The sequence below is a fragment of the Hyperolius riggenbachi genome, chromosome 6 (assembly GCF_040937935.1).
Source record: "Hyperolius riggenbachi isolate aHypRig1 chromosome 6, aHypRig1.pri, whole genome shotgun sequence".
Lineage (NCBI taxonomy): Eukaryota > Metazoa > Chordata > Amphibia > Anura > Hyperoliidae > Hyperolius > Hyperolius riggenbachi.
This window is the reverse complement of record NC_090651.1, coordinates 320,909,117-320,930,294: the sequence shown is the minus strand read 5'-3', so window position 1 is coordinate 320,930,294 and position 21,178 is coordinate 320,909,117. Positions and strand designations below refer to the sequence as shown.

Here is a 21,178-nt window from a genome sequence, read left to right as displayed (position 1 = left end):
ACCTGTCAGTTCTATCAGATTTCCTACCTACTAGACTACCTACTGTGAGTGACAGCAACGTAGGAGAAAAGTAATTTATGGTTCATTTCACACTGGGAGAAATGTACTTCTTATACAGATGTGTTTACATGTATTTTTAGTTTTCGCTATAGTGGTCCTTTAAGGTGGCTGTATACTATGTTTTATATTTCTTTTCAATTCAAAAATTACAATCAATTTTTCTCATTGTAACATTTGAAAATTGTTCCCAATGTATTACACACATAGGGTAATTTTTTTCCTGTTATAAATAGAAAAGCATTGGAAATCAGAATAAACCACCACCCACAAACTACTTTTATTGAATTGCGCACCTATACACACATCGTGACATCGCAGAAACGACTTAAAAAAAAAATCCCTGGTCGCCAGAAAAATCATTGGGAAAATCGCATGGTGGGCATGGGCAATTTAGACTTCCCCCTAAAACAACTTCCAGTAACAGTCTGCCCAGTGACAAACAGCACATCCTGTTTAACAGACTGCGCCCCCCACTAGAGATGACCCGAACCTCCGATTTTAGGTTCGCGAACTTCCGCAAAAGGTTCGGTTTGCGCGAACTTCCGCGAACCCGCAATAGACTTCAATGTGGATGCGAACTTTGAAAACTAGAAACACTTATGCTGGCCACAAAAGTGATGGAAAAGATGTTTCAAGGGATCTAACACCTGGAGGGGGGCATGGATGAGTGGGATAGACACCAAAAGTCCCGGGGAAAAATCTGGATTTGACGCAAAGCAGCGTTTTAAGGGCAGAAATCACATTGAATGCTAAATTGCAGACCTAAAGTGCTTTAAAACACCTTGCATGTGTATACATCAATCAAGTAGTGTAATTAGAGTACTGCTTCACACTGACAGACCAAACTCACTGTGTAACGCACCGCAAACAGCTGTTTGCGTAGTGATGGCCGTGCTGGACTGATGCGCACCGTGGCGATTGCGGTTTTCAAGCCCATATGGTCGCTGGGCTGTGGTAGCTCAATGATAGAACAACCGTGACTGTCCAGCTGATCAAATTTGGTCTGTCCACAAAGAAGCAACGACCTTATTATCTTCTTGTATGTAGGTAGGCATAGGTAGGTGCCCCAGCAGTTAGCTAGGCATAGGTAGGAGTCCCAGTATAGGTAGGTAGGCATAGGTAGGTGCCCCAGTAGTTAGCTAGGCATAGGTAGGTGTTCCAGTATAGGTAGATAGGCATAAGTAGGTGCCCCAGGAGTTAGCTAGGCATAGGTTGGAGTCCCAGTATAGGTAGGTAGGCATAAGTAGGTGTCCCAGTATAGGTAGACAGGCATAGGTAGGTGCCCCAGTAGTTAGCTAGGCATAGGTAGGAGACCCAGTATAGGTAGATAGGCATAGTTAGGTGCCCCAATAGTTAGCTAGGCATAGGTAGGAGACCCAGTATAGGTAGATAGGCATAGGTAGGTGCCCCAGTAGTTAGCTAGGCATAGGTAGGAGACCCAGTATAGGTAGGTAGGCATAGGTAGGTGCCCTAGTATAAGTAGGTAGGCATAGGTAGGTGTTCCTGTATAGGTAAGTAGGTGCCCCAGTAGTTAGATAGGCATAGGTAGGAGACCCAGTATAGGTAGGTAGGCATAGGTAGGTGCCCTAGAATAGGTAGGCATAGGTAGGTGTCCCCGTATAGGTAAGTAGGTGCCCCAGTAGTTAGGTAGGCATAGGTAGGTGTCCCAGTATAGATAGTTAGGCAGGGCCTGGCTGGCACAGTAATAGCAATTACCAAGGTCCAGCTGCAACAGATAGGGCTGTATAGTGTCAGTGTCAGTGGGCAACACACAAAAAAAACACATCAGGAGAACATTAGCTCTCAAAAGAGCTGTTGAGGGGTGCTATTTTAGCAATAACAATCAGCCAGGAGCAAGCTAACAAGCCTACAAGAGCCTAACTAATCTTTCCCTATGAGAGTCTGCCAGCTGCTGTCCTTCACTAAGTAATGCAGGCACACAAGTGAGTGTAAAGCCCGGGGCTGCCTGCCTTATATAAGGGGGGGAGTGGCTCCAGGAGAGAGTGTAGCCTGTAGGCTTTGAGGTGCCCCCCCCCGCAACACCCAGGCAGGCAGGAGCGATCAGACCCCCCAGCACGTCATCCCCCTAGTGGGGAAAAAAGGGGGGCGATCTGGTCGCTCTGCCTGGTGTTTGATCTGTGCTGGGGGCTGCACAGCCCACCCAGCACAGATCAGCTAAAACAGCGCTGGTCCTTAAGGGGGGGTAAAGGGTGGGTCCTCAAGTGGTTAATACTTTTAATCATAGCCATAAACAAGCATACAGATCAGATAAAATTCCAAAAACATACAAATAAGTTAATTGGCTCCCCCTAAAATTGGCCCCAGACTACAGTACTTACACTACATAATATAGACATATGGTAGGGATTAGATTGTGAGCTCCTTTGAGGGACAGTTAGTAACAAGATATATATATACACTGTACAGCAATGCGTAATATGTCGGCGCTATATAAATACTAAATAATAATAATAATAAAAAAAAAGATACTCTGACTGAAGTCTGACTGGATTTGCCGCAATCTTGTTCCATGCATGTCATACACTACTGAAGCAAAGTTCAGCACTAGGCAGCATGAAGATGGGCAGGAGCCCGAAACAGTGGACTGTCCTGCCTTATAGTTCTTTTTAAATTTGTATGTCTTTTTCCAATAAAATAGACTAAGCTTTTTTGAAGGTGGTGCGGATCTTTCTCTTCATTTGCTACAGTTTGAGTCCCATGGTGTCCAGAACTATTGGATCTGCACACCTGACCATCTGAGATTGATGGAAGCCAAGCAAGTGCGACTCCATACTCAAAATTACTGTCATACACTACTGACGCATGGAAGATCAGCAGGACTGCCAGGTAACTGGTATTGTTAAAAGGAAATAAATATGGCAGCCAGGGCCGGCCTTAGGTTTCACAGCGCCCTGAGCGAAACCTGATTTTTGTGCCCCCTTTATCCTTTTTGCGCACACGCGCACACACACGCCAATATGCAATTCACTTGAGTTACCTCCTAGGACAGTGGTTCCCAACCTTTTTGACATCGTGACACATCACGCCAAATGCTCAGATCTCCGTGACGCATCACATATGTATAATAGAAAAATACTATTAATAACCACGAATGGATGGAAAGAGTGCATTATCCTGAATATACTTAAAAATGAAGGCTAGAACCTTTCAGGAATATTAATAAAGTCAGTTGGACAGTTAGCCGCCCCCCCCCCCCTATTTAGAATGATAGCACAGCACCGACAATTTGCACCACGCATTATAGCAGCAGTGCGCCCACCCCCCAAAAAAAACGACCTCAGACTCAGTATAGGTAGGTAGCCAGGTATAGGTGCCCCCAGTGTAGGCTCTCTTGTGTAGGTGCCCTCAATATAGGTTGCCAAGCATAGGTGCCCCCAGTATAGGAAGTCAGTTGAAGGTCTCCATCCCCCCCATAGGTAGCCAAGCGTAGGTGCCTCCAGTATAGGTAGCCAGGTGTTGGTGCCCTCAGTAAAGGTGGCCAGCTATAGGAACCCCCAGTATAGGAAATCAGGTGTAGGTGCCCTCAGTATAGGTAACCAGCTATAGGCGCCACTTTGGAAGCCAGCGCCCTGGTCGCTCAGGTCAAAGGCCGGCTATGATGGCAGCCTCCGTATCCAGAGCTTGCACGGCGTCATACAGGAAGTTAACCACACGGTCCAGTCCGAGATGAACGACGGGAAGGGGAGCGGTGCGGATAGTAGGGACGCCTCTCCGCAAGCTCCCTGAAGATACAAGAGCCTTGGCCACAATAGAGGTCTGACTGGACACCCATGCGGCCAGATGCGTTTGCAGGCGCGTTGAAGTTCGATCTTCACAGCCAAAACGTCACAAAACTGTGAGTTAACCACCAGCGGCCACAGCGAGATGGTAAGAACATTGTCACCTTGCTTTCCTGTCCCCATGAAGACCCTGCACACTGAGCTTTATTAAGGGAGCAGTCACAAGGCGTTCATTGAGTCTAATTGTAGACGTTTACCGGCAGCAAGTGATTTAAAAGGGATCAATCTACAGAGATTGAAGAATACTCTGATTCTGATAAGGGTCATACAAATACAAGTGTGCACTGAAGTTATAACAAGGACTGTGAGCTCGCTTTGAGGCCTCGGTGTGCGTCGGTGGTGGGGCCACACACGACCAATTAGGATTGGCAGTCTGTCCATTTTATGCATAGGCTGTTGCTGGGCGATTTTGGACATGACATATACCGTCCTTTGGTTGGTGGCAAATCATATATACTGAAACTGGTTTGACCGATGAAGAATTGTAGTGTTGCCCATGTTTGTGCATAGGTTTGCGGCCAGGCCATCTGGGCTTAATTGCACACAATTCAAAGGACTGTGCTATTAATTTACATATGTGCTCACCGTGCTGATTCATGTTTTTAGGCAAAGTTTTAAAGTGTTTGTCCTTGTCTTGGCCAGCAGATTTTGTGGTTAATGTCACATAATCAAATTTGTACTTTTTTCAGCACATGTAGCAGTATTGGTTATCCAAGTATAATAAATAATATACAAAAAATATAATAACCCTCCTCCCCCCCCCCCCCCCCCCCCAATTGCTAATTGTAAGTGCAAGCAATCGCCCTAGGAATCGCTGCACACAGCGCTGCTGCAATTTCAAAGCGCTGCATCGATTCCTAGTGGGTTCCAGGCCTGACTTTGTACAGCGCCACGCAATATGTTGGCACTTTATATATCAATAATAATAATAAAACATGACATAATTTTGCCAGTAAACTGAGGAACAGTGAGGCCACCTCAGATCAGGAAGTATCTCTTCCTCATGGTGACATTAGTATTTTGCATTCAGTGGCCATTCTCAGTGTGTCTATGTGGGTTATGCACTTTGTTTACACGCATTGCTGTGTTTGGTGGTGATGTGTAGCTGGTGGAAGCAGGAATGGCACCTCAGTGTGTATATGAGAGCCTCTAGTTCTCCCAGTGAGGCAGAATGTGCTGCTGCTGGATGTAGTGTAATTTTAGCCTGTCTCAGCCCCTTCCTCCTCCTCCCCCTGGCTCTGCATGGTGGCAGGAGGGGAGTCTTACCCTCTCTGTCTGCCTTTCTCTCTCTCTCCTGCCTTCTTCCCCTCCCCCTTTGTACAGTTCACTGAAATGTATGCTGGGAAGCTGAAATAGACACATAGAGAGACTGCAAAAATGGCTGCACCATGAGAAAAAAAACTAAATACATCTGCCATCCAGAGACACAGGGGCTGCTCACTGAGCCTTCCGGGGGGCTCGCCTGTTCTCCTGCGGGGTCTGCACGGGAGGCGCCCCGAAACAAACTGCTAATTTGATTTTGTGTTTGCGTGCGTTTTTTTTTATTTTTTTTGTAATCTTGGTGGTGGATCACACAGAGGAGAGAGAGGGAGGCAGAGAAAGGAAGCAAAGAAACAATTATCAAGCGGGAGGGCGATAATAAAAGCAAAAAAGCAGAGCAAAATATCCAACGAAGAACTTAATGGATAGGAATTATCCTACGGCTGGATTTGGAGATCCTTTGGGGGCTGGTACAGGATGGAGTTACGAAAGGACGGCCAAAGCAAGGTAGGACAACCAACATAATGATCGTCAACAGAAAAGAGGGGTGTCTGGGCGGCTTTACGGCGATATGACTGACATGTGGGGGGCCTCTGAGGAAGGGGTTGCCCGATTATGTGCCCCAGCTTGGGGTTGCCTGATTTTTTTTTGCATGCTGGGGTTGCAAGCTGCACAGATTTTGGCCCTGGGGTCCAGCAATGAAGGGGGAGGATGGGGCAGGCAAGGCTGCTGCTCTGTAGGCTAGACTGATCTGCTGCATTGCTGCTCACCCCCTTTTTTATTTTATTTCACTTTATTGCTTGGGGGTACACCATGATTGCACCCAGACATTCCAAGTGCAAACAAGAGGCGCCCTCCCGCATCAAATTCCTTGATGGTTGCAAAGAGGGAGGGAGGAAAAAAAAAAAAAAAAGAATGAAACCAGCCAGCCCTGTCTGTTCCAGGCCTGCAGTCTGCAGCAGGGAGCACGTTGCAAGCAGAGGGATTTCCTTCCATTTTGCCTCATTCTTTCTGCTGCTGGGGAATAGAGAGAAGAGGAGGGGGGATGGGACATTGGGAACAAAAAAACCCAAAAGGGGTGCAATTATTGAAATAAAAAATAATAGAGTGGGCTTAGGGGCTGCTATTGCTGGCTGCAGGACTGTGATCCTAATTAGCCCCATTGTCTGGGGAAGTTTAGCATTTCTTTCTTTTTGTTTTGTAAAAATGCTGATGGTGTCTGCTTGATTGATTAGCTGGAAGGGAGAGGAGGGAGGGAAGGGGGGGGGGGGGTATTGATTCTCCTTGAGGGGGTTTGACAGTGGTCTGGGGGCAGCCATGCATTTAGTGTAAGGTTTGTTTATTTTTGCATATTCAGTGTGCAAAGGCCAGGTGTTGGGGGGTGGGGTCTAAGTGGCCATGCGCCCTCCCCCTCCTAAGTGAGTATTAATTGCTAGGAGAAGCTGAGATGCCCCCTTGATTTCCTACCAGACTGCAGAATTAGGCAAAGCTTGCCTTGAAATGCGAAGTCTCCCTTATATTTTTTTTTGTTTTTTCTTTGCAAGCTGGGTATTGGTCTGCAGGAGGGGAGAGAAAAGATGGAGACTGGAGAGAAGGGATTGCAGTGGAGGCAATTAGCATCCTGGGATTCTGACAATAGGGCATTGAATGCCTTCCTGTATGTGATATTGGGCCAGTTTTTTTTTTTCCATTTTTTTTGTCCTCTTAAAATAAAACACCATTTGTCCTCTTAATATAAAACACCATTGAATTCCAATTCAGGGATATTAATCAATAGAGCCCAGTCTGATTCCCCCCCCCCCCCCCCCTCTATACTGTAGTTGCAGACCTGATTAATTTTGCAAGGTGAGGCCTAATCTACAGGGAAAGATGCAGCGTTTTGGCCCACTGGGCACCTGAATATGCAGATTGTCCCAAACGGCTATTTTAGCGGAGCGCAGACTTGCGTGCGGAATGGGGAATGACAGTGCTGGTATCGACGCTGGTGAAAATAAATCTTTTCACGGTTCATAAATGTGGATGAGAGCGTCTGGCGGCTGATAATTCAATAAAATCACACCTCTTGTAATTGGCTGGATCGCTATTGCAGCCCCAGTTTCTCGTGTTTTACTGTGATCGATGGGTCATTTTCAAGATGTATCATGTCCGTGTGCTAGGAGACCATAGATGGACATTTGTATTTTATTTCAAGATTGTGTAAAGCCCAAGGGCATGACAAAGGTTGCCAGATCGGTCTGTGTGTCTGTAGGTACATCTGATGGAATTTTTCTTTTGAAAGATGTGACACCGTGGCTGAACTGTATTAACGATGAACTTGGGATGCAAGATCTTTGGTTTATGGGTAGGTCATGACCTATTAGGCCTGATTATCAAAGCTGACGGTAAATGACGATCTTTGGGCAGCAGACGGTAAATCGGTAAGAATCTGTGGCCAACCTACCATTATCAGACTAGACCACAGACGTTCCAGAACTGTGCCTGGTACACACTTTTCAATTATGATTGGCCAATCACTGACCAACTTTACCACCTCCATGTAGTACGAAGGTCAGCAGACTATGAATACTATGAGCAGATTGTGTAGTTAAACCCTCGTACTACATGGAGATGCTGAAATTGGTCCGTAATTGACCAATGATAATTGAAAGTGTGTACCAGGCTTAGTCACTCGTGATATGTGGGAAATGAGCACATACTTTTGTATGCTTTTTTTGGACACCACATGCGCTCACGTGCAGAAAACGTTCATGTTTTTACACACCAGCTGATATAAGAATAGAAAAATTGCACAGGGTGTCTGAGAAAAAGCAAGAAGCTAATGCTGGGCATACACGGCTCGTTTTTGCGGCAGTATCGAGCCAGCAGTTCGATGCCGACACGTCACCGCTCGTCCGTGCGGATCGATCCCCGCGGGCACTTCCTTCATTTTGGCCTATTGTCCGCCCGCGGGGATCGAGCCGGGAATTGATCCCCCGCATGATCGGACATGTCGGAAATTATCAATAGAGCCATCAGCGGCTCGATTGATAAGAATCTGGGCCGTGTATGCCCAGCATAAAACCTGGTGCACACATCGGATTTTGAGCTTATCTACACAGTCTGATTATTGTGTTCAAGTTGCGTTGGCCCTTGTGCTACATAAAGGTGAAAAATTGGTGAGTCATTGGCCGGTCAAAATTGGTTATGTGTACCATGCTTAAGAACGAGCTTATTGATTACATGGGCTGTCTGTTGCATGCAAATCAGTCAAGTGGTACCCTGTGCTGACCTGAGAGGGATATGGAGGCTGCCATATTTATTTCCTTTTAAACAATAGGGCCTGGTGCACACCAAAAACCGCTAGCAGATCCGCAAAATGCTAGCAGATTTTGAAACGCTTTTTCTGCAGCGTTTCAGCTAGCGTTTTGCGGTTTTGTGTAGCGGTTTTGGTGTAGTAGATTTCATGTATTGTTACAGTAAAGCTGTTACTCAACAGCTACTGTAACAAAAACACCTGGCAAACCGCTCTGAAGTGCCGTTTTTCAGAGCGGTTTGCGGTTTTCCTATACTTAACATTGAGGCAGAAACGCCTCCGCAATCCAAAATCTGCAGCAGCCCGGGAGTATGCGTTTCTGCAAAACGCCTCCCGCTCTGGTGTGCACCAGCCCATTGAAATACATTACCCAAGCGGATCCGCACCCGCAAGTGGATCGCAAACCGCAGCTGAACTGCTCTGGTGTGCACTAGGCCTAGCAGTTGCCTGGCATCCTGATGATCTTTAATGCATCAGTAGTGTCTGAATTGTACACCTGAAACAAGCATGCAGCATATGCAGTCAAACATCTGATCTGCATGCTTGTTCAGGGTCTATAGCTAAAAGTATTAAGTTACGTACATGCAACAACTGTCAGCTGAAATAGCTGATACCAGCTGTTTTAGCCCACAATCTTTGTGTGTACAGCAACTGCCGATCAATATTGCTTGAACATCCTTAAAGGGAACCTAAACTGAAAGAAAAACAAAGTTTTACCTATCTGGGGCTTCTACCAGCCACCTGCAGCCGCCCCGTGCCTGCGCTGTCACAGGTTGAGTATCCAGTCCCCTGCTGTTACTTAGTTCCTTTCCTGCCAACTGGCCAGTTGATGGCCACTGCGCCGGCGTGGCCCTGGACTCGCGCGTCCTCAATCATGCTCCCGCTGTAGGGTGCTTCCTGCGCATGTGCAGAATGAGATTTTCTCGTTTTGCTCATGCGCAGGATGTTCTTGGCGGTGGAAGCTTGATCGAGAATGCATGAGGCAAGAGCCACGCAGTGGCCATCCACGTGGCTGAGTGTGAAGGATGGAAACGTAGTGGCGGTGAAGGACTGAAGACTCGATCTGTGACAGCACGGGCACAGGGTGGATGCAGGGGTGTAGTAGAAGCCCCGGGTAAGTGAAACTTTTTTTTTTTTTTATTTCTTTTCAATTTAGGCTCCCTTTTTAAGGAACCAATTTTTTCAGATCATTAGCGACTCCCATGCCCAAGCATTACCGATTGCAATGTTATTTTCACTCCGCTGCTGGATGTGATTTAGCATAAAGCATAATCACCGCAAAATTGTAATCACTAGGCCATTGCGATTTACAATCATAAGTGTGAATGGGCCCCTAGCATAGTGAAATCGCTCTCAGGCCTCTTTTCCACGGACTGTTGATAGGCAGTGAAATGCCTCTCACAACTGCTCACTGCTGCCTGGTAACTGCTTGCTGAGCACACAGTTCAACTGTACATGGAAAAGAGGCCTTTAAATGGACCAATCCCATCAAAGTTGAATCTGATTGGTCCATTTTCAAGCTGCATATATTTGCATGCAAGATTTGCATAATCCTGCGTCAAGTATAATAGCCTCACAGGGCTGGTGCACACCAGGGCGGTTCTGGACCGTTTTTTTTTTTTAAACGCTTGCAGGGGGAAAACTGTTTGGCTAATGAAAGTGAATGGGATGGTGCAAACCAGAGCTGTTCGTTTTTTTTCCACAAATGCAAACTCGGGGCTGCAGCATTTTTTAGATTTCTGAGGCGTTTCTGCTTCAATGTTAAAGTATAGGAAAGGGGAAAACCACTCTGAAAAACGCTAGATCAGAGCGGTTTTCCAGGCGTTTTTGTCACAGTAGCTGTTCAGTTACAGCTTTACTGTAACAATATATGAAATCTACACAAAAACGCTCCAAAACACGCTAGGCAGGTTTAGAAAACATGCCTAGAATCGCTCTGAAATCTGCTTCAAAAACCTCTAGCATTTTGAGGATCTGCTAGCGGTTTTTGGTGTGCACTGGGCCACAGCGACCATCCCTAATATTAAGAGAGGTCAAAGATGTTAACAGAAAAGTACATCTGAGAGTCAGATGTGTAGTATATTCAGTCTGAAGTAAGATATTGAACTCAGAACTTTCTCTTCTCTAAAGCCCCATCTACACGATACGATTCTTTATACGATTCAATTACGATTCTATTTACGATCCAGTTAAATCCGACATGTCCGATCAGGATTCGATTGATTCAATTCGATTTGCCAATGCAAAGCAATGGCAAATCGAATCAAATCCTGATCGGACATGTCGGGTTTAACCGGATCGTAAATAGAATTTGATTTGATTCAATTCGATTTGCCATTGCAAAACAATGGCAAATCGAATTGAATCGAATAGAATCTTGATCAGACATGTTGGATTTAACCGGATCGTAAATAGAATCGTAATCGAATCGTATAAAGAATCGGGCTTAAAAGATAAGCAACAACATAACCTTTTAAAGAAAAGCATTTCTTTGTTACACCTGATATAAATCCTGCAATAAATCTAGTGTCTACTTCCTGCTTTCATGGAAGCAGACAGGGCTTGATTCACTAAGACAAATAGCACGCCTTATCAGAGTAGCATAACTAACCTATGCCTGCTAATTGGCAATGTGGAGAGCTCCCCTTGTCCTGGCCTGAGCCCCTGCGGGTTCGTAGCACTCGCTGTGCTACTCCGATAAGGCGTGTTAACTTTAATAAGGCATGCTATTTGTCTAAGTGAATCAAGCCCCTTGGGTTAACATCCTTTGTTTACAAATAAGTTGCTCTGCCGAGTCCGCCAGCTGGCACAGATGAGAGATCAAATTACAGTTGTGATTAGTGACAGATAATGGGGAAATAGACAGGTTAAACTATCTAAATACATACAGGGTGCATTTCTGTAGGTTTTTCTTCTGTCCTGTGCAAGAGTTCAGATCCACTTTAAGAAAATCTGAAGTGATGAGATATGAGTCTAAAGGCCCATACACACGATTGATCTTTTTTTTGGGACGACGGGTCGTTTGAACGTCCCGTCGTTCAGACGTCCGCCCGCTAAATCGGGCGTGTGTACAGACTGTCGTTCGCGTTATAAGACTGAGTTTGAGCGATCCGCCAGTCTGTACACACGCCTGATTTAGCGGGCGGACGTCTGAACGACGGGACGTTCAAACGACCCGTCGTTCAAAAAAAAATCAGACGTGTGTATGGGCCTTAATCCTAGTACCTTACTAGTGTCCCACAGTCCTTTCCAATTAATTTATGAGATCACACACATTACTCCCCCCACTTAAAGGACAACTGTAAGCAGGAATAAAAAAAGGAGTAAAACTTACCTGGGGCTTTTACCAGGACATACCGATCCTCCGGCCCCCCGCTGTGGCTTTCTCTCAGTTTTCGGTGATTTTAATGTTGCCGGCCACTTGTCCTCAATTGCGCTCCTGTCAGCGGGAGCTTCCTGTGCATGAGCAGTGCAAAAATACCTCATACTGTGCCTGCGGCGACAGGAGTAAGGACACATGCGGCGCAGTGGCCAGCGTCATTAAAGTTGCCAAAAACAGAAGTGAGCCGCAGCGAGGCACTGGAGGATCAGTATGTCCCGGCGAGAAAACTGGACGTCTGCAAGGGGCCTTTCGAAGCCCCAGGTAAGTTAAAGATTTTTGATTAGATGCTCTTTTCATCCAGGCCTCACCAGTCTATAGCTCAGCTCTACACTGTGACAGTGAGATAAATATTTGGTGAGAGTGTTTAGTGTGAGATTTTACACATTGCCTCCTGTTTGTGGTTTCTGAATGTTGGATAACATGTTGTAGGTCAATACAACTCAGTATTGTGTTACATAGAAACACAATTACAAAATGGCTTAAAGGCCCTTTTTGTTTGTGTGTGTGTTTTTTTTTTTTTTTTTTTTTTTTTTATAGGCATTTAAATTTAATTATGCATAACAAGTAAAAAAACAAAACAAAAAAAAAACTGTTCTGCCAGGCTAGAAATTTTAGCCACCTGCTAGTCATGGGAGTGTAATGATTGCACTGTGGGCAGAAGCCACACCTCTCCACTCAGTGATGGCCTATCATGAAGACGCAGCAGGGAAACAGTAATGTCACACAGCAGGAGAAAGAAGCTGATTGGTCAAAGCCCAATTGAACAAGGCGAAGAATGGATGTATGCATCAGGAGTAATTGGGCATTGCATGCTTATCATTAGTTGCTAGGTAGTCAGATTTCCCCTGTTTAATGCGGTCCTGATCTCTTGCTTTGGACAGGAGAACACAGAGAAAACTACTCTGTATGTATTTAAGACATCTGTGACTTATCACGAGTGTAATTTGATCTCTCAGCTGTGTCACCATAGGAATTCAGCAGTCCTTTGCAGACGCAGCTAATATGTAAAAACAGGATGTTAACCTTTTGTCTGCTTGAAAGCAGGAAGAAGACACATTGCCGATTTATTACAGGATTTGTATCGGCTGTAACAAAGAAAGGTTTTTCTATTATGCTGTTGCATATCTTTTAGAGCAGAGAGGAAGTACTGCGTTCATGGGCGCTTTAAAGTGTGTGTGTATGTATGTATGTGTATATATATATATATATGTGTAAAATCAATATATTCTCCCGGGCCTCCACAATATTTTGCTATGTTCTACACAGCTTCGTTTATACAGATGATTTATCAGACACAGGTAATGAGTAGTGAATATAATTGAGACCAGTGGAGATGACCAATGGCAGGCTAGTCATTTTTAGTTGAGGCAGGTTTTATGTTAATTGACCTATGCTAGGTAAACGCAATTACATTTTCTGTCAGATTTACTGTCCGATCGATTATTACCGACAGGTTTCGATCTGATTTCTGATCGATTTTTCCATAGAAGTAAACAGAAAATCCACCAGAAATTTAGATCGGACTTGTCGTAAATAATCGATCCGTGAGAAAATCCCATTGTGTGTACCTAACATATTCAAATACTGTAGCCAATGATTTTATATGGGACAATTTAGAGCTGTGTAAAATAAACACAAAGGCTCATACACACATGCTACTTTTCTGCACAATGATCCCGACGGCATGACAGACCGCACGACCAAGCGATTGCATGACTTGTATTTTCCGCCCCCACCAACCAAATGAACGACCAACTCATTTGCATACTGCTCACACAAGCAGAATGACGGACTGCTCGATATGGCTGCATTCAAAACAAGTACAAGTCCTTCAAATGACTTCGCCCAATCCAAACGGTTTGCCTGTTGGATCGGCAATACTGCCTGTTATCAGTCGCACTTCTTTATAGTCGTTTGTTATATGTTCACATTCCAAGCTATCGTGCAACAGTCCAAGTTTGAACAATAGTTGGGTGAAAAAGTTGCATGTGTTTATGAGCGTTAAGATTTGAATCCACTCAAGTCTATTCTGTCTCTACACACGAGGTGAATGTACACAGTCATTCCAGTGAATTGCCATTTGATTCATATTGCCCGGTAAGCCTGAATGATTTTAGAAAAAAATTTAATTGTACAATTTCTGTTTTCGATTTTGATTCGCAACTTCTTTTAAATCAAGCTTTGTTCCCCCTCTGTGCCTCTCTGTCCCCCTGGTCTTTGTGCACCCTCTGTGTCTATCTGTGTGCCCTCTTTGTCTCTCTTGCCACCTTTGTCTGTGTCCCCTCTGCGTCTCTCTGTGCCCCCTCTGTCCCCCAAGCAGCAGCAATGCTGGACATACCTTCCAGCGTCCAGCGATGCACGTCTATCCACTTCACCTCCTGCAGGCTCAGATGCACGGCATACTTCCTGTATGTCATGTGACATACAGGAACCAGGAAGTATGTCGTGCACAAGAACCAGCAGACGGTGAGAAAGGATGGACAGCGTTGGACTCGTGCGGAAGGTATTTCCAACACTGGCGATGTTGCGTGCCTGAACTTGGGGGAAGTTTGAAGCCACTTCTTCAAACTTCCCCTATGCGGAAATGACATTATTGCGGAAATCGCAACTTTGACCATTCCGAAATCGTGATTTTGGGGATCACGATTTCGGCTTCAATTCGTTCAGGCCTATCGTCTGGCCATTATCGCAGAATACCACAGTATGCACTGCAGCGGCCTATAGATCCCAATCATGTATAGCAGAAATATGGTTGGAAGCTGTGGATACTGCTTCTATACAGTTGTTTAGTAGTGCCCTTTATACAGCCACTGCCCCATCATTGTCCTCACTTTTTGCTGATGCCCATTTCTGCCATTTAAAGCACACCTGATGGGAGAGGGATATGGAGGCTGCCATATTTATTTCTATACAATACCAGTTGCCTGGCTGTCCTGCTTATCTATTTGGCTGCAGTAATGTTTGAATCCGGCAGCACGGTGGTTTAGTGGTTCGCGCTCTTGCCCTGCAGCGCTGGAACCCCAGTTCGAATTCCAGCCAGGTCAACATCTGCAAGGAGTTTGTATGTTCTCCCCGTGTCTGTGTGGGTTTCCTACGGGAGCTCCGATTTCCTCCCGCATTCCAAAAACATACAGATATTGACCCTAGACTACAATAAATACACTACACAATACATACATAGACATATGACTATGGCAGGGATTAGATTGTGACCTCCTCTGAGGGACAGTTAGTGACAAGACAATATATTATCTGTGCAGCGCTGCGGAAGATGTTGACGCTATATAAATACTAAATAATAATAATAATTATTATCACACACCTAAATCTTGTCAGATCTATATGCTTGTTCAGGGTGCATTGCTCAAAATATTAGAGGCAGAGGATCAGCAGTACAGCCAGGCAACTGGCATTGTTTAAAATTGTCAGCTTCTATATCCCTCACACTTCAGGTCCCCTTTAAGATTGATTCATTATGAGATTAAAAGTGAATGAATATTTTCACGGGACGCAGAAGATTATAGGCAGATTTGATTAAAGGATCGTCCCTCCCTATTGCTGATCAGGATAATCACTACCTTTATGTCCACCTCAAACCAGTCTTGATTATCTAGTCTGCTCTAGTTAATTTCATGGCAGATTTCCACTGGAAGTGCTGCAGAATAATAGTGACCTACATTGTCCTTGCACTTTGCTAGCATTAGGAAACACCACTGAATGCCAGTGTGAGCAAGCCCACAGGGTAGTGGCCTAGAAGGCCTTAGGCCTCGTTCACATCATACGCGCTTCAGTGCACATTTGGAAGCGCATATGACGTGGTGACGCGCAGGAATGGCAGAAGAGCGTAGACAGCCTTTCTGCTGTTCACATCTACTGCGCTGTGCAGCAGTACGATGCGCTATGATGCGCTTGCATGCATTTTGCCCGCAAGCGCAGAGCTGATCCCATTACTGTCAGTGGATGGGATCAGCAGCGCAGCGGGTAGCTGCACAGATGGCGTGCGATCGTACGCGTTCCGTTCTGATCGCACTGCCATCTGCGCTAAGTAGATGTGAACGAGGCCTTAAGGGCGATTAGAGGGCGATTCCCACTAATCGCCAAAACCCTAGCGCTTTTCTGTGATGCTCTTTCAAGTGGGACAGTTCCATGTGGTTTACGAATCTTTGATGTTTTACCATTATTTAGAAAGAGCAAAAAGAAAAAACCTAAAATAAGCTGAATTTATTTTAAGGGACAATATGCAAATATTTTACTTGTTCCTCCTCCCCTTTCCATAGAACAGAATAGGCTGCTTGCCTCTAGACAAGCAGTGCTTCTCTGTACAGCAGTCATTCCTAAAAATGTCACCCAGAACCATCAACGATTGTTTCAGGTGACATTTATTCAACGGCTGTATGGGGCTTTACACCTCCCACTCTACCACTGCGCTAGGAAAGCAAGCGTTTTGGTATCATGTGATAGTCATATGCACATTGCCGTGGGGGGGGGGGTCCATCTTAATTTAGCACTGTGGTCTATGGCAGTGTAGCTACACCACTGGTTATTATACTGTTATGAAAATGATTCTGCAGTGATCACATACAGTATATTGTCAGTATTTGTCTAGGCTTGTGAAATGTGTCATGCCACTAACTGCAACTTGTCATGGATTATCTAATTTACCTGCTAAATGAACAGTTCTGGCTATGCCCACAATAGCGCAGTATACCTGTGTCTAACCACAAAGCAGTCTCACACGTCACTGGACATGTAGTACGGTTACAAATCCGTGTAGTTTTGGCCTAAGAGCTCAGAAGCAGTCTACGTCTACGTGAAAACCAATCGAATGCCTCGGCTGACACAGGAGCCAGCATTATGAGTCATTATTTAGTGACACGGGTTGTGTCTGCCTGTAACACATACCACTGCTTCTCAGGAAACTCCAGCACACACTGACCTCACATGTACCGCCACGCATATATGTGTGACATGCACACACTAATACTGCTGCTAGTCTTATGAATTGTGTTACGTGAGAGGAATGAAAGGAATATTCCCTGTATGAAGTAAATAGCTGTTCATATTAAAGTAGAACTCCCTCAGGCAATGAAATGACATATACAGATAAATATCACTGGATTCATTTTGATGAACACACTGTATTTAAAGGACAACTGAAGTGAGATGTATGTGGAGGCTGCCATATTTATTTCCTTTTAAACAATACCAGTTGCCTGGCAGCCCAGCTGGTGTATTTGGCTGCAGTAGTATTTGAAGAACACCAGAAACAAGCATGCAGCTAATCTTGTCAGATCTGACAATGTCAGAAACACCTGATCTGCTGCATGCTTGTTCAGGGTCTATGGCTGAAAGTATTAGAGGCAGAGGATCAGCAGGACAGCCAGGCAAAACAAAATCACATCGCTCCAGTGAGAACACTCATATAGGATAATATTAGCAGGAGCTGTTAATATCACAAAGCGCTGAGGAAAGCTGTTGTAGTGTGAAGAAGCCCTTATTTTCTTCACCAAATGAAAATTTTTAAATTTGCTTCACACAGTCATCCCGTGCTGCTTTCTAATTTAATATTATTAGTAAGTATTTATTCTTTTACGGGTCAAATGGTTCACTTGCTTCAGGAAGTAAAAAAACAAATCGCTCTGTGAAAGTGCTTTGAAAAGCGCAGTACACAATCATAGCGCGTACACAATCATAGTGCGCTGGTAAGCGCCGGGAGGGGGAAAAAATCACTCACAAAATCACAAAACTCTGGCGTTTGCGAGTTCGATTTTAGATGTGAACAAAGCCTTAAGGTGGCCACACACCATACAGTTTTTTTTAAATATCTGTTCAACTTAAAAATTGCAATCAATTTCTCTGACTGTAACATTTCAAAAATATGACCAATGTATCACCCACGTATGTTCAATTTTTTTTCCTCAATTTATAATAAAAATGATTGGAAACGCAGAGAAAATTGCTAGGGTGTGTATATTCGTAAACTGACAATCCAACACACACCATACAATCTTTAGTAGAAATTGAAGAGAAATATCTGGCATTCCGGATCGATTTAAAATAAAAAAAATGGGAAATCTGATCGGATTTTTCAGTCGCATGAAAAAAAAACCTTTCGATTTTTTTTTTCGAAAGATACGATCGTTTTCATTGAATTACTGTAAAATCGGATCATTTTATTGTATCGTGTGGCGCCACCTTTTAGGCTCTAAGGAGATCTGAAAGGAACTTAATAAATATGGTAAGTATCCTCTAAATATGTGTGAGCGTATGTATGAGGTAGTCTGTGTGGTGTCCAGAGAAAACACCTGAGCCCTCTGACAGGGTCTGTGGAGCAGGCAGGACAGGATCTGGAATGCAGAACGCATAGCTGCAGGCACCTTGTGGTATGTAGAGTGTTCAGCTGCACACACTGGGCTATTGTCAACCAGAAAGGTTATTGATCATCTACTGTATGTACAAGTGTTCCCCAGTTATCAGCCACTTCCTCTTCAGCAGTCCACCTGATTGGGGGTCATCTCCTGCTCCTCCTATTGCCATCTCTTCCCATAAAGCAGAACATGCCTCTTAGCTGTAAGCCCCTCCAACATTCTGGGTTTTTAATTCTTGGCTCTGGATAAATATGAAATATTTTCAGGACAGAAAGTGGAAAAAAAACTTCTGAGACGGGACTGAGATGGAGGAAATAATATTTTAAAACAAAGTAATACTTCACAGACGTTCTCATGCTTTCCAACATGAATATAAAGGGAGTTATACATCAGGCGACTCGGTGGCCGATCGGCCATCCGATTTTGATGGTTAAAATTGAATGAAAATTGGTGCTGCCAAGGGCATGCCCGATTGATGATGCGTCCAATTTTGGGCCGTTATTGGTCGCATGTATCGATTGGACATGCAGCAAAATCTCGGGCCAACGTGCTCTGTTCTCTATTTCTTGACGTGACATGAGCCCACGCGGCAACCACGTGGGGCATGTGTGTGAGGAAGAAGACAGAGGCAGCGGCGGACTCCGACAGGTAAAGTAGTCACTGGGGGGACGGCATCGGGGGTTCCGCCTCGTTTGTCACTCATCTTAATATCGCACTCCATTACTGCTCCCAATCCAGCACATCGGCCCAAGATTTTGCAGCATGTCCAATCTATATGCGACCGATTCCGGCCATTTTGATTTAAAGGACAACTGTAAATAGAGGGATACGGAGGCTGCCATATTCATTTCCTTTTAAGCAAAACCGTTTCCCTGGTTATATCCTGCTGATCCTCTGCCTTGGATACTTAAAGCCATGGACCCTGAACAAGGATGCAGCAGATCAGGTGTTTCTGACATTATTGTCAGATCTGACAAGATTAGCTGCATGCTTGTTTCTGGTGTGATTCAGACAGTCAAATAGATCAGCAGGACAGCCAGGCAACTCATATTGTTTAAAAGGAAATGACTATGGCAGCCTCCCTATCCCTCCCGTTACAGTTGTCCTTTAACACTTCCTGGTTAACAGACAACATTGTCACATGACTCTAGATCAGTGCATAAGCTGTATATTGGCATATAAATCATCACATATCTTAATTTCCCTTTAAACAGTGCACATTGCCTGGATATCCTGCTGATCCTCTGCCTCTAATACTTTTAGCCATAGACCCTGAAGACGCCTGCCGATCAGATAGAAACTACCATGAGAAAACCACTTTCATTCCCACCTGTAGCCAGAGGCTCTGCATTGCAATGGAAACCCCCATTTTCTCTCAATAAGTGTTTTGCAATGAACAGGCCTGGGCTTCTATCTATTGGTGAGGAAAAATGACCTCTTGGCATACCATACAGGCCTGTGCTGTAGGTGACCTAGCTGCACGTTGTGACACTTGTGACGAGCAGTGTGTATACCGCGACCTTGCAGCTCTGACAATGTTAGGTTCCTGGGTAGGGCTAACGCAGCCGCTTACAAGAGGCGAGAAAAGCGTATTTTTGGCCCTGTGTGGTTATGTGCTGCAGTGATAATGGAAAGGAAGACTGCTGTGGTTGCTGAGGAGCTAGCAGCCAGCAGGCCTAGCTTTGCTGCATGCTTTTCTTTTCCTTTTAGATTATTTGCGTGATGCCTGAAACCTGTTTCTCTATACTGAGCTTCTTTAAAGCCCGTGTGTAGAGCTTGGTCGCTCTTCTATGACGCCTGGCTTTTGTGGGGCGCATAGCGTGGTGGTCGGGTTACCGCAATTTATATTGATTGGCTAAACAACTACATTCCACTCGTTGTCTGAAGTGTGAAGAGAGACCTATGTTCACTTATAACGTGTCTGTTGTAATGTCAGAATTGGGTTATTTTTTTTTATTCTGATTGGTTGACATACATTCGTGCCGTATTTGTCTTGCTAAATAAATTATATTTATTTTTTCTTTATTATAACAGCTGCATAGTTTTTTTTTTTTTATTTAAATTTGAACTCCGCCAGCATCTGCTGAATGATGTAAACTCCATATTTGTATTGGCGTCAGCTCTAAGCTGTGTAATCTTTCGTGTACCTGCATTCTTCCTTTCCTGCGCATTTCTAGGTCAAAATAATAACACAGGAATTTGATCTTTGCCCAGGAGGACTTTTCATAGAATACTGTAGGGGGAGCTCTGATAGGCTGCCTGTTGTCACTCCTCCACTCCTCATAGCAACAGTGTGCATCTCGTCTGTGCCGTTTAACCTGCCAGAAATGTCGCCTTAAAGTGTACCTGAGCCAAAGCTCAGGGGCAAAAATCAGATATTTACCTAAAGAGAGGGAAGCCTCAGGACCCTATTGATGTCCCCCATCTCTGAGCGTGGCCCCTCTGGATTACTGACAAGGCATTTTGGGGCCGCATAGCTCCTCTCCCTGCAGCATGGCCGGGCCGTGGCCCTGCAGCATGCCCCCCCCCCCCCCCCCAATATCTACTTCCTCCATTGCAGTGGCACAGCCAATAAAAATACGACAGAAATGTACTGTATTTACAACATTCTGCTGTGTGCCACATTGATTTATATAAAGAGTAATTTTAAAGGATACCCGAGGTGACATGTGACATGATGAGATAGACATGGGTATGTACAGTGCCAAGAACACAAATAACTGTGCTGTGTTCCTTTTTGTTCTTTCTCTACCTGAAAGAGTTACACATCAGGTATGCAAGTGACAGTTTTCTGTCCGGGTCGGACTGGGTCAGACTATAGCATAACCCTCGCTGATAAGTAATTACAGCCATAAAACACTTTCCTGACAGTAAATGGCTTCTGAGGGCAGGGAAGAGCTTAAAAAGGGTCAATAATTCATAGATTTAAGCTCTGGCATACTTCAGTGAAGGTGTCATTGAGCAGAAACAATAAAACAGTAAAAATGTCAAAACTGGATTCAAATGTAAAATAAAA

General features: G+C 44.7%; 1 protein-coding gene across 2 annotated transcripts in view; it reads left to right on the top strand.

Annotated features, from left to right (window-relative positions):
• The first annotated feature begins 5,178 nt into the window (after positions 1 to 5,178).
• Positions 5,179 to 21,178, top strand: part of PRR12 (proline rich 12) — a 133,495-nt gene continuing 117,495 nt past the window's right edge. The window contains exon 1 of one of the 2 annotated variants that reach the window (XM_068241387.1): positions 5,179 to 5,627. In XM_068241387.1, coding sequence (XP_068097488.1) covers positions 5,542 to 5,627 — 86 coding nt within the window. In that variant the 5' untranslated portion in view covers positions 5,179 to 5,541. The remainder of the gene's footprint in view (positions 5,628 to 21,178) is intronic. The other variant, XM_068241389.1, reaches the window with a different exon arrangement.